The sequence below is a fragment of the Dama dama genome, chromosome 23 (assembly GCF_033118175.1).
Source record: "Dama dama isolate Ldn47 chromosome 23, ASM3311817v1, whole genome shotgun sequence".
In the NCBI taxonomy this organism is placed as follows: domain Eukaryota; kingdom Metazoa; phylum Chordata; class Mammalia; order Artiodactyla; family Cervidae; genus Dama; species Dama dama.
In genome coordinates this window covers 34,018,487-34,033,198 of record NC_083703.1, presented here as the reverse complement: position 1 = coordinate 34,033,198, position 14,712 = coordinate 34,018,487, and the positions used below count along the sequence as shown (strand labels likewise).

The 14,712-nt window shown below is 35.7% G+C and overlaps 1 protein-coding gene across 5 annotated transcripts in view; it reads right to left on the bottom strand.

Moving 5' to 3' along the window:
• KIF5B (kinesin family member 5B) overlaps positions 1-14,712 on the bottom strand; it is a 46,678-nt gene that overhangs the window by 25,135 nt on the left and 6,831 nt on the right. For all 5 annotated transcript variants that reach the window (XM_061126330.1, XM_061126329.1, XM_061126328.1 and 2 more), the window contains exons 2-12: positions 13,792-13,879; positions 6,391-6,464; positions 5,288-5,392; positions 4,760-4,808; positions 4,182-4,237; positions 4,013-4,100; positions 3,682-3,806; positions 2,253-2,357; positions 1,864-2,009; positions 1,073-1,221; positions 456-649 (exon numbers count right to left, since the gene is read on the bottom strand). In XM_061126330.1, the coding sequence (XP_060982313.1) occupies positions 456-649; positions 1,073-1,221; positions 1,864-2,009; positions 2,253-2,357; positions 3,682-3,806; positions 4,013-4,100; positions 4,182-4,237; positions 4,760-4,808; positions 5,288-5,392; positions 6,391-6,464; positions 13,792-13,879 (1,179 nt within the window). The remainder of the gene's footprint in view (positions 1-455; positions 650-1,072; positions 1,222-1,863; positions 2,010-2,252; positions 2,358-3,681; positions 3,807-4,012; positions 4,101-4,181; positions 4,238-4,759; positions 4,809-5,287; positions 5,393-6,390; positions 6,465-13,791; positions 13,880-14,712) is intronic.

Genomic DNA, 14,712 nt, shown 5'->3' with positions numbered 1-14,712 from the left:
ATAATTTTTTCTAGTCTCTTTACTGTTGTTTTTCCCATTCTTTTATTTGGTTCATAATTGTGCTATTTTTCATACTACTGATATCATCAAAGTAGAAGACAGTATTTCCACTTGATTCTGTTCCCTCAGTCTAATCTCTTGCATCATTTTTATCATTAGCGCCACAGAGAGCTGATTCTAAAAGGTCATTTCATTAAGGCTCTCCAAAAATCCACGTCAAATTTGAAAGTTCTCTCAGCTTAAAGAGAAAGGGAAGAAAGGTATGCCTCATACACAGTTTCTGCATAGAAACAGAAATTGTCATTTTATATTTTTTGTTAATACAATGATCTTCAAAAAGTTACAGAAACCAAGCAGTATGTACATAGGTCATGAGGACCCATTAACACTGAAATTAGAAAATACAAATATGTCAATAATGTTCTAAGACAAAAGAGAACACAAATAATACTTACCTTGTCATCAAGTTGTTTGTACAGTTTAGCAATTTCTTCTTCACACTTTCTTCTTTCAGCATCAGTAAAGTTTCCAGTAACTCCAATTGTGGCTGCTGGCTTATCATTGGTAATAGTAATATCCTTATCCACTGCAAAAGCTTCCAAGTTGGCTTTCTCTTTGTCAAACTGTTCATCAATAGGCACTGTCTCACCTAAAATAAAGACAACAGAATGGTGAACAAAACCCACCTGTCTAAAATTAATTTTAATTTTATTCAATTTCAGCAGCTCTTATCAACTTTATCTGCTCAGTCCCTGAGATCTGAAAAGTTGGAATTATCTTTGATGCTCCCCTTTATCTTCTAAAGCCAGTCATCAAATCTTGTATTTTTAATTGATTTCATTCTAAGCTAAACATCTTGCCATCTTGAGACTTCAATAGCCAGCTAGCTGGCTTTTATGCCTCTATTTATTATTCCAGGTAAAATCAGAATTTAAAGTAAAACATTTTATTCATTTTTATTTGATGATCCCTAATATGTTGTTATTTTCATTTATATCAGAGTCTCAAATTTATAAAATAGCTCTGAATCTCTATTCCACAAACCCTAAACAACAAATTTGTAAGTTATTACCATTACGCCATCGGTTGAGTTCATTTTCAAGCCACTGAATGGTGTTCCGGAGGGTCTTATTTTTTTCTTTTTCTCTTTCATACTTCTTTTTCCACTGTTCTGCAGTTAACTCTACATTAACACAAACTGTGTTCTTAATTGTTTTGGCCCTAAGACAAGGAGTTGGGGGAAGAGGGGAAGAATGTGACTTAATTATTTTCAATTGATATCTATATCTCTGTAATATAAGCATATGTGGCTAGGTAATTTAACTATTCTTGTCTAGTTATCTCTGACTAAATTCTAGGAGCTGTATTTAGTATAGTGTTTATTCACAACCCATTATATTTGGGTCAGTTACATCACCTCTGAATAGATTAAAAAAAAAAAAATCAGCAACCTGATAAGAAAAAAAAAATGGGCCCATTATTTTTCCAATTCATTTGTAAGGCAGAATTAAGAAAAGCAATTATCAATGACAGTCCAAGTCATCATTATTGATTTTCCTCGGCTAACCACCTCATATACAGTTATCCCATTATTTAAACAGGTCACATATGTCAATAGGCTTAACATATGATCATATCCCTCAGGTTTTTGCTTTATTATCTGATTCAAATGTTTTGTTTTCTTTAATGCTGAACTGAAGCTTCTCACATAAACCTGACTCAAGTTAACACTTAACCTTAATGTTTTCTAGCACACTAATAATACACACTGATTTGAATATATCTATCCTGAAACTTTCCTAGATTTAATAAATGAAATGCCTATCTACATTTAGACTTTATATTTTCTTAACAAAAACAAACCTCTGACCAAACAGGAGTGTAGATTTTGTTTCAGATTCATTGTACGATGAAGGAGAGCAGCAAATTACAATAGTGGTTCTACAGTTCCCACCTAAGGAATCTTGAAGGATTCTCGTCATTTTACTATCGCGATATGGAACATATGTCTACATACAAAAACAAACAAAAAACCAAAGAAGACAAATGGGTTTCTCAGTAATAAAATATGTAGTAGTATTAAAATGGGAATTAGGATATACACACTAATATTATAAAATAAATCCTTAAAAGACAACTTATTCACACCTATTCATTCAGTGAATCCCTCTCACTCACATCTACACATATGTATGTTATCTGTGTTTAACTCCCCATTAGATAACAGGGAAATAGAAAACAAGTGTACTCACACTGCCCTCAGCCAAAGCAGAAATGACATTTCCAAGAGCAGAAAGGGACTTGTTGATGTTCTTAGCTTCATCCAGCACAGCACCTTCAGCACCAGTTTTACTAACCTATACATAAGATTGCAAAAGAATGAAACAAAATTATGTTTCAGTGATTCTAATTTTCTAAAATGTTCAGAGATCATCAATAACTAGTAAAAAGAAAAGGGAAAGCTTCAAGACTTTGTTTGTCAAGTATTTACTCTAGTAGTAGTAGTGAAAGTGACTCAGCCATGTCCGACTCTTTGCAACCCCATGGGCCATACAGGCCATGGAATTCTCCAGGCCAGAATACTGGAGTGGGTAGCCTTTTCCTTCTCCAGGGGATCTTCCCCACCCAGGGATTGAACCTACGTCTCCCACATTGCAGGCAGATTCTTTACCAGCTGAGCCACAAGGGAAGCCCCAGTATTTACTTTAAGCTATCAGTATTTATCAAGTATGAGTTTTCTGAGACCTTGGTCTTTTTTACATGATAAAAATGGGATTAAGGAGATACCAAATTTTATTTTTAGGTGTGCTCATGAAATCAACCAATTTACATGTAGATTTGTATTGACAGCTTAACTAATTTGTTAACCCCCTTTGATGCAGTGGGAAAATGAAACTAAAAAGTTTACTAAAGCACAATGTTGATGTTGTGATGGTTAGAGAGAGACTGAATTTACATGTATCAATTTTATATAAGCAAACTTGCTTCTATTAAAAAAAATGTAAAATACTTAAAGATAACAGACAAATATGTCAGCAATGATTCCTAAAGAAGCAGCTTCTCAGTATTTGCAAAATTAGAGAGAGACTTTGAAGGATGTGTCTAAGATTTTTGTGTAGAAGGGAGCAGGTATGTTATTTCAATCAGAAAAAAAATCAGCAGAACAAACAACAAAAAAAGGTCACACAGGTCAGTATTAAGACATCTGAACTTATTTTGATTTTGACAAAAATCAGAATCAGACTGTATAGGACTACAATAATTAAACACGACTGACGTGACTTAGCAGCAGCAGCAATCCTCCCAAAGGAGTACAGCGAAATCCAAAGGAGTAACTACTGGACAGTTTTTAGAGGGAGGCCATTGCCAGTGTGAATACAATAGACACCAAAAATTGGGAAAAGGACAGATACCTAGTAAAATTCTTAATGACATAAATTCAACACATTATCCATAAAGCATACATATACGTCAAGGATAACACTTATCGGCAGAATTGGATTATGGCCTAAATGACAGTAATTTGCAATGATGAAACACTGGCATAAATGCTTATATCTCTCAAAAATACTACCAAACCCAGTTTGATACACTTTTTTAAGATTTAACAATGAAAATACATAAGCCCAAATCTGAGCTATGTTCATTAAAAATGCTTCCATCGGAATATAAAGATTTTACCTTTTCACTACCAGCTAAATCCACCAGATAAAGTTTTCCACTCAGCTTTTGTTCCGTTTGCGTGTTCTCTTGTTTTACATTAATAAGAAATATACTGTGACTCCTAGAGCTATGTTCATTCATATCTACAAAGAAATCACACAACCAAATATCAACAAACAAGGCTTTCCCTTACTAATAATTTCTAAAGCATTATTTCATCTAAGAAAAACCCCTACAATATTGTAAAGTAATTAGCCTCCAACTAATAAAAATAAATGGAAAAAAAAAAGAAAAATCAACTTTAAAAGCAGTTTATACCTTAACTAGTATTACTAAATATGCCACTTACTTGTAACTGCTACGTGTCTGTTAGATTTTCCTTCATCTATGGTGTCCATAACTTCATCTGGACTACATACAAAACGCTCTGTACATCCCTGTAAAATAAATTTTAAAGAATGTCACCACCCTTTAAAAAATATTATAGGGCTTTTCTAAACATTCTGAATTATACCTACCTTGACATAAGGAACTCGATTTTTATCTTCATGAACTGAAAGATTGGTCTTTGAAACTGAGAAAGAAAAATAAATAGCATTAACATTTTCCTAACTGCTAACACTGACTGTGAAATAGTTAATTCAATTGTTTCTTGTTTCTCTTCCCATGCAGCCTAAGAACAATGAACTTAAAAAAACATGAAAATATCACTGCAAAAGCAAAAGCCTATAGAAGTAGACTTATATAGAGACATGGAATTTTAGTTCCAGGCCAGCCTCTGCAGCTCATATTTTGAAAAGAAGAGCACTAAGTCAGACTGGTTCTGTGGTCTGCCAAGGACAATGTGTCTGGCAGCTGAGAGAAGACAAGAGCACAGGACTCAGGCTCTGGACCTCCCGTCCAATCGTCTAGTTACTACCTATGAAGTGCCCACAAATACATGCTTTAAATAAGTCAACAGGGGTTCAATTAAACTTTGAAAGAAACATTTTTCAATGTTTCCTATAATTCAAGTCAGTTTCATATAGGTTATTAAGAAATGGTATCACATTTACAACTAAAAACAGTAACATCAAAGAGCAAGAATTTAACTTACCATCTAACAGGTCCCTTATCTTATCCAAATAAATTTCAAAATATGAAACCTAAAGGGCAGAAGAAATAAAGGGGGGAATAAAACCAACCACTTAAAATCACAAAGTAATTTATTTACTTATTCATCAAATATTTATTCCAGCCTGAGTGCCAGGTACCAGTGCCAGTGCCAAGTCAGCTACAGCTCATATTCTAATGGGAAGCCTTAAAATCACTCAACTCTTTATGTAACTAAAGTGCATTTTCCACTAATTATCTTCATCTAAAATTAGACTCATTAGGTCTAATTAGTCAGAACTTTTGAGCTTTGTAGCAAAACAAACTCCTTTATCTTAAAGAGGAGGCAGCTAAGGCAAGAAAGACTTGGCTTACTCCTTTACTATGTCAGAGGAAGGGTCTGAGTTTACTAATTCTAACAATCTTTCAACTACACCTGCCAGTAATTTTTAAAATACTTCTTAAAGGAAAAATATTGAACAAAATTATTCTAGGTATAAAATAAAATATCACCTTTCCCCAGTGATTTTACCTTAATATGAAATTCCAAATTTTCATCCATGGAGTAAATATAATTAAAAATATCTTGCACTATTCTTGGAATAATTCCCATGCCTTCTGGATCATGAAGTTTACCCTAAACAGAAAACAAAACTAGAGTTCCTAAATAAACTGTAACAAACAAATTAAAAATCAAAACTTTTAATTTACAATTCACAGTCAAGAGAGGATAGGAATTCTAATTGTTGCTATTTTTTTTGGTGAAAAAATGTGGCTGTACAAATACCTAAAAAACCCCAATCAACTGTTACATATTTTGGTAAGTTACACATAAATAATGTACGCTAATCATACAGTTACCAACTGATCATAGCCTTTTCTTTAATCATTAGAGTCAGATGATGCAATTTGTGAATGAGCACATTCCAGGAAAATGTTTGTGAGTTGCTCACCATTTAAATCTGCATCATTCTATCTACTTCAAGTCAAATTCATCCAAGTGCTAAGAATGTCTTTGTTACCTGACTTTAACATGATGAAAATAACATGAGTGACTTCAAAATAAGCAGTCATTTACTTTACATATGTAGAATGCTCAGATAAATGATAAAAGCAGACACTCTGTAGCAGAGGCAGCTTATAGGCTGTTTTCTAGAAGCAAAGCTTGAGCAGGTTTACATTCATTATTAGTAGCAGCTCTGATAATTTTAGAGCTTTCTTATCAGAGAAGAGGGCTAGGTATCTGGCTAGGGGTTGGGAAATGAGGCAGATGCACAGACATGACCAAAGAGAGAAGGAAAAAATCTAAGTGCTCCAAATAGAACTGAAAACACACAAACATTAAAAATTTCAAAATTCCCCATTATAAGGTGACAGAGAATTCTTAATTCTAAGACATTCACAATTTTGCTGTTATGTGGATAAAACAAAGCTCCATATGATTTCATATATAAAATTTCTATTCAAAGCCAGGAACTGATTAGATTCTAACCATGTTTTTCGTATATAATTTGTATGAGACAAAGCAGTAAAGAGTAAATAAAGCTGTTTAAGCATGATAAAATGTCACAAATAATGAATGAATACACTGTATGTGCTGCAAACTACATCCAAATACTGTTTAAAAAACATTACCTCCATTGTGTGTGTCTTCCCAGAGGATGTTTGTCCATATGCAAATATAGTTCCATTGTAGCCTTCAAGTACATCTATGAGAAAATAAAAGATTTAATACACCAGGAGGCTTTTTTTCCTTAAGCAAGACCATTAAAGGAAATTAGTAAGAATATATAATAGTAATTTTCTCACTGAGGATTCACCTAGGGAATTCCTTTCTCTTTAGCCCAAGTTACTGTCTGTTGTCAGTAAGAAACAAATTTTAAATTCCATTGCTTATAATCATCTCTCCTGTCAATCAATGTACATCTTAGATGTCAATGCAACAGTATTCTACAGCTTTACATGACCTAAAAGGAAAAAAAATGCTCTTCCAGTTTATGTACAGATATGAACTAGCTTTTAGAAGGAAGACTGATTGGTGGCCTACTGGTGGTTAAGCAGAAATCCACAATATTCCTCCTTATACAAAGTATAACAAACTCAGTCCCATCTCAAAATCAACTATCAGAGTTTCCATGGAATTAAAAAAAAAAAAAAACACCACACAAATTTTTTTCTAGCCCTTTGTGTACCCCAAGACCTACCATTAACATTTAAGTAGCTTCTTTTACTAGGCTAAGGGGTGGTGGTGGAATGTGAGTGAGCAAGGTGACTTTTGGTTTCCAGTTTTGGGGATTCAGTTTGTTGAGGACTTTTAAAGTTGTTTTTCCTTGTTTTCGTAAAAAGAAAGGTACTATAAAATCATGTACTATTTTAGAGGAAGCCAAAGTACAAACTGAGGGCTCTGCTGGAAACAGCAGATGGTAACAGTGGAAAATAAATTTGTAATAAGCAAGCAAAAATTCTTGTCTTTTTTTAAGTTGACTATTTATAAAAAGAAAAAAGAAAAGGAAAAAAAGTGCCAACACTGGTCACGACTAACTAGATTAATAGATTTGCTATAGAGCTATTTATTTATAAGAAAAAGAAGGTATTAGTACTTACTTCTCTGGGAAGATTTTAAGAGATCTCAAACATTTGAAACTTTCATTCAGTTTCATGAAGAGAAGCAAAATAGTTTCAGGAATTACATTTAAAACAGATTAAGATTGCAGTATTTCTGTTAGTAATTCTGAAGATGAAATCGTCTGGGGTAAAAAAGAAGCACTAGACCCTTTCCAATCTACTTCTTTTATATATAACTGATCTCCATATATCAGTATCACACCCTCTGCAAAAGATTTTTTCATCAATCATACAAAATCTAAAGATAAACTCCAAAATTTTATTCGATCTATACATGAAGGTTCATCCATGCTATGATCCAATTACCTAGCAACTGCCACAATAACTACTTAATAAATACTGGTAGATGAATGAATAAATGATTTCCCTAAGATCATATAAACAGCGTATGTCTATATGATATTAAAAGTACATGTGTTGGGTGAAACACATTACATGAAGGCTTGTAGGATAATAAATTTATGCAATATGTTTGTATTTGGGACTTTAAGCAAAGCTTAAAATTTTTATATGATAACAGAGATTATGGAATAGTCAATCTTCAAATATTTACTGCAAACTATAATCTAGGCTCTGTCCTGGGAGCAAGGGATAGAACCAGGATTAGCTGATTTATAGAGGCACCAGGCTATCATTAAAGTAATAACAGTGTTATCAATTAGAAAAATAATCCCTTCTTGCCTACCTCCAAATTCATTCCTGACTTTTGCTTTCTAGAGTGATTTGTCAATGTTTTTCATAAAAAAAGTGTAAACATACAGAAAAACAATGAATTTTACAGTGAACAACCCTCTAATCAGTACTAAGATTCTATCAGTAACATTTTATCATTTTACTGTTTGTCTTAATCATGTATCTATCCACCCATTTATTAAATGCATTTCAGAGACTTCAGTACATTTCCATCTAAATACTCCAGCACACGTACACCACTGGCTAGAACTCAATGTTTCGCAGTTTTGTTCTTCAGAGGTAAAATTTACATACAATGAATATTTTAAAAGTACAGACCTTGAACAAACAAACATAAATAATACTCTTCTCTTTGAAAACCCCAGAGAGTATGCATCTATAAGCAATAAAATTAGGCACCTTTGGAACTGGCTCTTGTTTGCCTTTTCAGCTCTATCTCCCATTATCCTTCCCCTCACACTGTTTTTATTGGTAAAAATGGCTGAATTTGATAAATTTCAGATGGTTCAACATCATAGTCATACCACAACACAGGCGATGTCTTCCCTCAACACAGGCGATCCTTTCCACATGTGGACAGTCTTAGCCTACAGGCATCTCTGTTTGGAGGGCACAACTCACTCTCCTTCCTATTCCTGTGCACCCTTGAGACTAGCTTAGGCTTTACTTCTTCCTCCAATGCAATTCCACAAGCCACCTCCAAACGAATATGGGTAAGAGTCCCACCCTCTGTGTTCCCGTAGCACCTGCATTTTATCATAATACTGACCACTGTCTTCCTCATGAGCCTGTAAAATCCTTGAGGCCAGGGCTGTGTTTAACTCCTAGCACAGTGCCTGGCACTTAGGATGAACTCAAATACTTGTTGAATGATTATTATTAACACTAAAACACAGAATCTCTCTCATCTTTCTAAAGAGTCCCGCCCCTCTATACTTTTGCCTTTCTTATGAGAAATAGACGGAGGTGGAACTATGGACAAATAATACTTTCATACTTTGTAAACAAGAGAAACATACTTAGAAAGTCAGGCAATAGCTTACCACCTCGTAAAAGTCACTTAATTTCTCTGAACTTCAGCTTTCTCATCAGCAAAAATGTCTGCTCAGGCTAAGGCTATGAGAATTAGAAGTCATCATATAAAATTATTACTGCTAACATTTGAAAGCATTATGTGTCAGGCTCTATGCTGTTCAGTCATTAAATCATGCCTAACTCTTTGCCACCCATGGACTGTAGTCCACTATGCTTCTGTTCGTGGGATTTCCCAGCCGAGAATATTGGAGTGGGTTGCCATTTCCTTCTTCCAGGGCATCTTCCCGCCCCAAGGACAGAATTTGCAACTCCTGCATTGGCAGGTGGATTCTTTACCACTGAGCCACTAGGGAAGCCCTGAGCCTCTAATAATCTTTCATTTATTAATGTATTTAATCCTCACAAAACTCTATGCAAGGCACTATTTTATTCCCATTTTACAGATGAGAAAACTGAGAAACTGTAGCCTATAGTTCCACAGCTAATAAGGTAGCACTGGGAGGCATCCCAGACAGTCTTGGCTCCAAAGACATGCTCTCTTAGCTACCACACTGCATTCTCAAGGAACAGAAGAACCAAAATAAACACATGGCAGGCTACATCTGGAAAAATTAAGATGGATACAGTGGCGGACAGTCCAGGGCAGGAAGCTATGGTGGGAAACTAGGGAATCTGAGGAGACCTGGTAAGATGCCTGGCAAACAGCAAATGCTGAATAAATGACTACTTTACACCAGGGAAACCAATTAGTAGACATCATTCAGGTTCAGAATTCAAGAGAATACAAGTGAATAAACCATGTTCAAAAGAAAAAAAAAATTATCTAATGAATCTACAAAAAGGAAAAGGTTATAGCCCTATACGTAAGCTAAATACCGGTACAGAAATTTATGAAACAACGCAACCCTGGTGGACGCTCAGGGACCCAGAGAACACGAGCTGCCCTTACCTCACACCTGGCAGCTTGCTCCTCGAGTCCACATCTTAGGACAAACACCAGCTCACCCATCATTGTGTCGATCCCTGTCTACCAGTTTCTAACCATGGCCCTCTACTTGATCTGTGTGCCAGTGAGTGTCACAAGTCCAACCTGCCATGATTTAATTGATTTTCTGTCCTCACACCTCATCATTCTCCCCTACCTTGTCACTCTTCTTAAATCTATGTATTTATTAGAAATTCCACCTCACTTGTATCTTGTCCAGGACAAGTCCTACCAGCTACTACAACCAGGCTCCTCCAAAGTGGTAGAATTTCTGGGTGAAGATAAAAGGAAAATGTCACAGCCCCATGATATCTTTCTATAAATTACAAAGCTGGCACAGGGAGAGAGAGACGGAAACCTTCTATTTTAACAGTTGCTTGAAATCTAATTTTATAGAGTGAAAGTTATCTATATAGGTTATGAATTATCCTAAGTTCAGTTGTGGCTGAGTGAACTAAGAAAGTAATTTCCTTTCTTAGAGGATAAAGGAAATGAACAGCAGTTGCTATCTGTTATATTATTTACTTCATACCAGGTCCTGAGTGAAGACCTTTAGCTTTTTAAATCCTTACACTACACTTATTATGGAGGAAATGAAGACTTGGAAAGCTTGGGTGACTTGCCACAAGTCAAAAAGCTAAAAAGTGGCAAAGCCCAGACTTCAATCTCAGTTTGTCTGATTTCAAAGCCTGTGCTCTTAATCACATTGCTAAGAAGGGAAGTGCCACTCAGAACTCGGTCAGTTTCAAACAGTAAAGCAGAAATCTTCTGTAAAAGGTAAAAAGTAAAAGGGATCAGAATGTTGAGGAAAAGGACAGAGTCAAAAAAAAAAAAAGAATGAAGTCATCTTAGAGTTGTAAATAGTAATGAAATAGAGTAAAAAGTAGTAGAAACAAGTACCCTAGATGTCAGGACAACAGACCACAGAGTTCTGAGAAAGTAGGTATGGGCCTCTTGTTAAGAGACTATACAACTGAGAATGTACAAAAGAGATAAAATCACGAGAACAATATGAGAAAGGTAAAGCCCAGGATAAGCGAATTTTAAACAAACAAAAACTAAGGCCCTAAAGAGAGCTTTTAAATGTTCAGAAGAATAATGAATGAGTAGACCTGCAGTGCCTAAAAGAGATAATTATGTCATAAATGACGTATTACCACTTTCTACAACATCATCTGCAAAATGAACAGAAAAAACACTTCTAAGAGGGAGTTTGGGATGGAGGTGGGTAGGATGGTCAAAGAATGGTTTTAAATGAGCTCAAGTTTCTAAGAGAATTACATCCCAAGGACAAACATTTCACAAAAGTCAGAGAATGGAGGTAAAAGAAGATAACTCATTTTCAAAAAGTGAAAAACGATGGATTCTGGGAACCGCAGACAAATATACCAAAATTTCACTAAGGAAAAACTATGGCTGAACTAATCTCACTTACTGTTTGGTCACTCAGCTAGTACATGAGGAAAAACCAGTCACGCACCATGATTTCACAAAAGGATGCAAGATTTCCATCATATTCTTGAGGATATGTTGCCAAGCTAAGAACTAGACAAATGTACAGGTAAGAGAATCTTAAGTTGGTTAAATACCCAGTGTGATTAAATAACCGCCAACAGCCATATTCCATTTTTAGAAGATTAAGCTAAGGACCATGGTCCATTAAGCACTTTTAAATGATTCACAGTAATACTTTCCAAACTCCAGTGTGTTTAATGACCTTAAAAAAAAAAAAATGCCTTCAATACCTTTGACACTGTAACAGACTTATCAAAATAGGCTGATAGCCAATTTAGATCCCTAGTAAGATAACTGTAAAAACAAAACTCAAAATAGGATTATGAGCTAAAATGACAGAATAGAATCTGCACTTTAAAGGCTTGCACGCACATTTTAAAATCTACAATACTCAAGTGGGTCTAATGCTGGCTGGAGCAGATATGAAAACGATTCATACATTTAAATTGCCCGTGAATTCATGAATCAATAATTTTATATTATTAAAAAAACTAAAGTAATCTTACGCTGTACTGATGACAAAACTACACCAAAATCAAAGAACGTAGCATAACTGCGTCCCTGACAGATCCATCTGAAAAACTATTTGATGCTTACAACAAAAGATGATGCTGCCCTTTCCTCTTTCTTGCAATTGTTTACAGAATCACCAGTTAATTCTCCCTCCTGTCTATCATCTCACACAGATCCCATTCCTGCTGTAACCCTTGGTGGTTTCATGTACAAGTAGTGAGTGATCCCATTACTAGATGTCCATGTACTAGATGACAGCCTGGCCTCTCAGATCCTTACCCTACTTTTCTCCACGATCTTATCCTTTTCTCCTTTAGACACCAAGTCCATGGTCACACTCCTTTCATTACTAATTGCACTGCCTTCCAAGCATCAACTATTCACTTCCTTTTACTCTTTCTATTACCCTGATTTCAACAAACCTTTGACAACTCTGAGACTATAACAGAGTAATCTCACCACCTTTTTTCACTGTCCCATAATAAATCACCCCCTTCCCTAGCAACCTGCATCCTTCTCCCACTCAGCCAGCTTAGATTCCACAGTTCACCATGAGCATCACCCTCCTGACTACATCTCCTGCCCTCCTCTCCTTCTTGAGTACTTTCTGGCAAAACACAACGGGGTAAACTCAACTCTCTGGCAGCTAACCTCAAGTGCGCTCTGAATGCTGCCTGGCAATCTTGCCACATCTCCCTAATCCATTCACTTCCACACTGCTAGATGACTTCATACCTTTTCCTCACACTTCCTCCCCCATCCCCCCTTTCTGTTAACAATTCTGTTCACTGTATCAGAGACAAAATGGAATTAATATGAAACGAACATTTTTCTTCCATGACAGGTATGGACTTACTTCTACCCATAAAGTCTGTTTCCTCCTGTTACTAGATGAAATGTCTGTGTTCCTACTTAATCCTAACCTAACCACTTGATACTGAATTCCAACCCCACTAGCTCAGTGAACAATACAAGACAGATGCTGCCTCACTCTGAGAAGTATTTTTCAACAATTAGAGCTGTCAAAGCGTGAAAGAAATCACTTCACAAAGCAACAGTTATTTAATCATCAGATTCTTTTGATACCTTTCTGCACTAACTGGAAGTATTAATAAATCCAGGTAATCACAACACCCTCTCAGCTCTAAGATTCTGTTTTTAGAAAATATCTTAGCATAGGTTAATGGTATTAATGGGAATGTACACATTTTTCTCCCCCTCTGGTGAATTCCTCAAGGGTCTCTCATTTGACTACAGGGCAAGTCCCCGGGGAAGGAATAACACTGGAACGGGAGAATGACAGGCTGCCATTTCCTATTACTTTATAGAAACTTGTCTAGTAATTTTGTCTTCATTCTCATGCTGCTGTATTTCTATAACAGCTACCTTAGAAACTCTCTTGGGAATATTTACTAGAACTGCATATTTCAAGGATATGTGTACAACATTGTAATTCTCATAACACCCTTCAATAAGCATTGCACATAAATTTCATGAAATTTGAGCAATAGGGTTTAACTATATTTGACCTTTTTATTATTTGAATTTTTGCAACTAACTAAAAAGAAAGGGAAGGTAAAATGAAAAAAAAGAAAGCTGAGCAAATGGAAGAGATCACAAACAAAATTGGACTTACTGCTGGGATGACTTAGAAGGTATAACATATTTACCTTTAACGATCTTCTTTGCACAGTCATTATATACTTGCTCTTGAGATGTATTTGACTGGAACACCCGGTCAAATGCATAAGGCTTGGACTAAAAAACAGAAACAAAAGTTTCAACTACACAAATTAAATGTGAACAGACATTTCTAAGCTCCTTTAAAGACATCACCATATATTTAACCTTCAAAATAGGATACCTACTACACATCACTTAGAACCTTTCTGGAAAAGTCCTTACTTAGGGCCCAGGAACAAACCCACTACAATAAACTCCACAAAACCAAGTATGTCTGTTTTAGTCTTGTTGTATTTCCAAGGCCCAGCACTGAAATTAAGTGTTACTATGGTGGGCACTCATACTGTTGGGTGATTTTTACTTAATGAGTATCTTTTCTGGCAGATACAGACTCTATTTTCAACACTAACTCATCCTGTAGATAAGGAATTAGAATTGTGAAAGGTCCAAAAGTTGTAAACGACAAAATTAAAATTCAATCTCAAGTCTCCTTTCAGTTCAGGTTTCCTTCCATTATTCCATTCAGCTTTTCAGTGTAGTGCAACAGCATTTCAACCACATTTATTTAAGTATTTATGGAATGCCAGTTATGCTGGACATCACACTAGAAGGATGACCATGACAGATTCACTCTCTGCTTTAGTGGAAATAAGAGTGGGGCAGATATCAGACAAATAATTAAGTGACTGGAATTCCATCCTGCACAACAGGGTGCTTCAGAAGGGCTATGACGGCACTTAGGGGAGAACCTGAGACTCGGAAAGACAGGAGAACAGCAGAGAATCACTCTGGAGAAGAGATGTTAACGAACCGAAGAATAAAGAGAACACCAACTGTCAGTCTCATCAATTTACTCATGAGGGAGAGTGAGTGTGGGGAAGTACTCCAGGCATTGGGAACAAGACGCT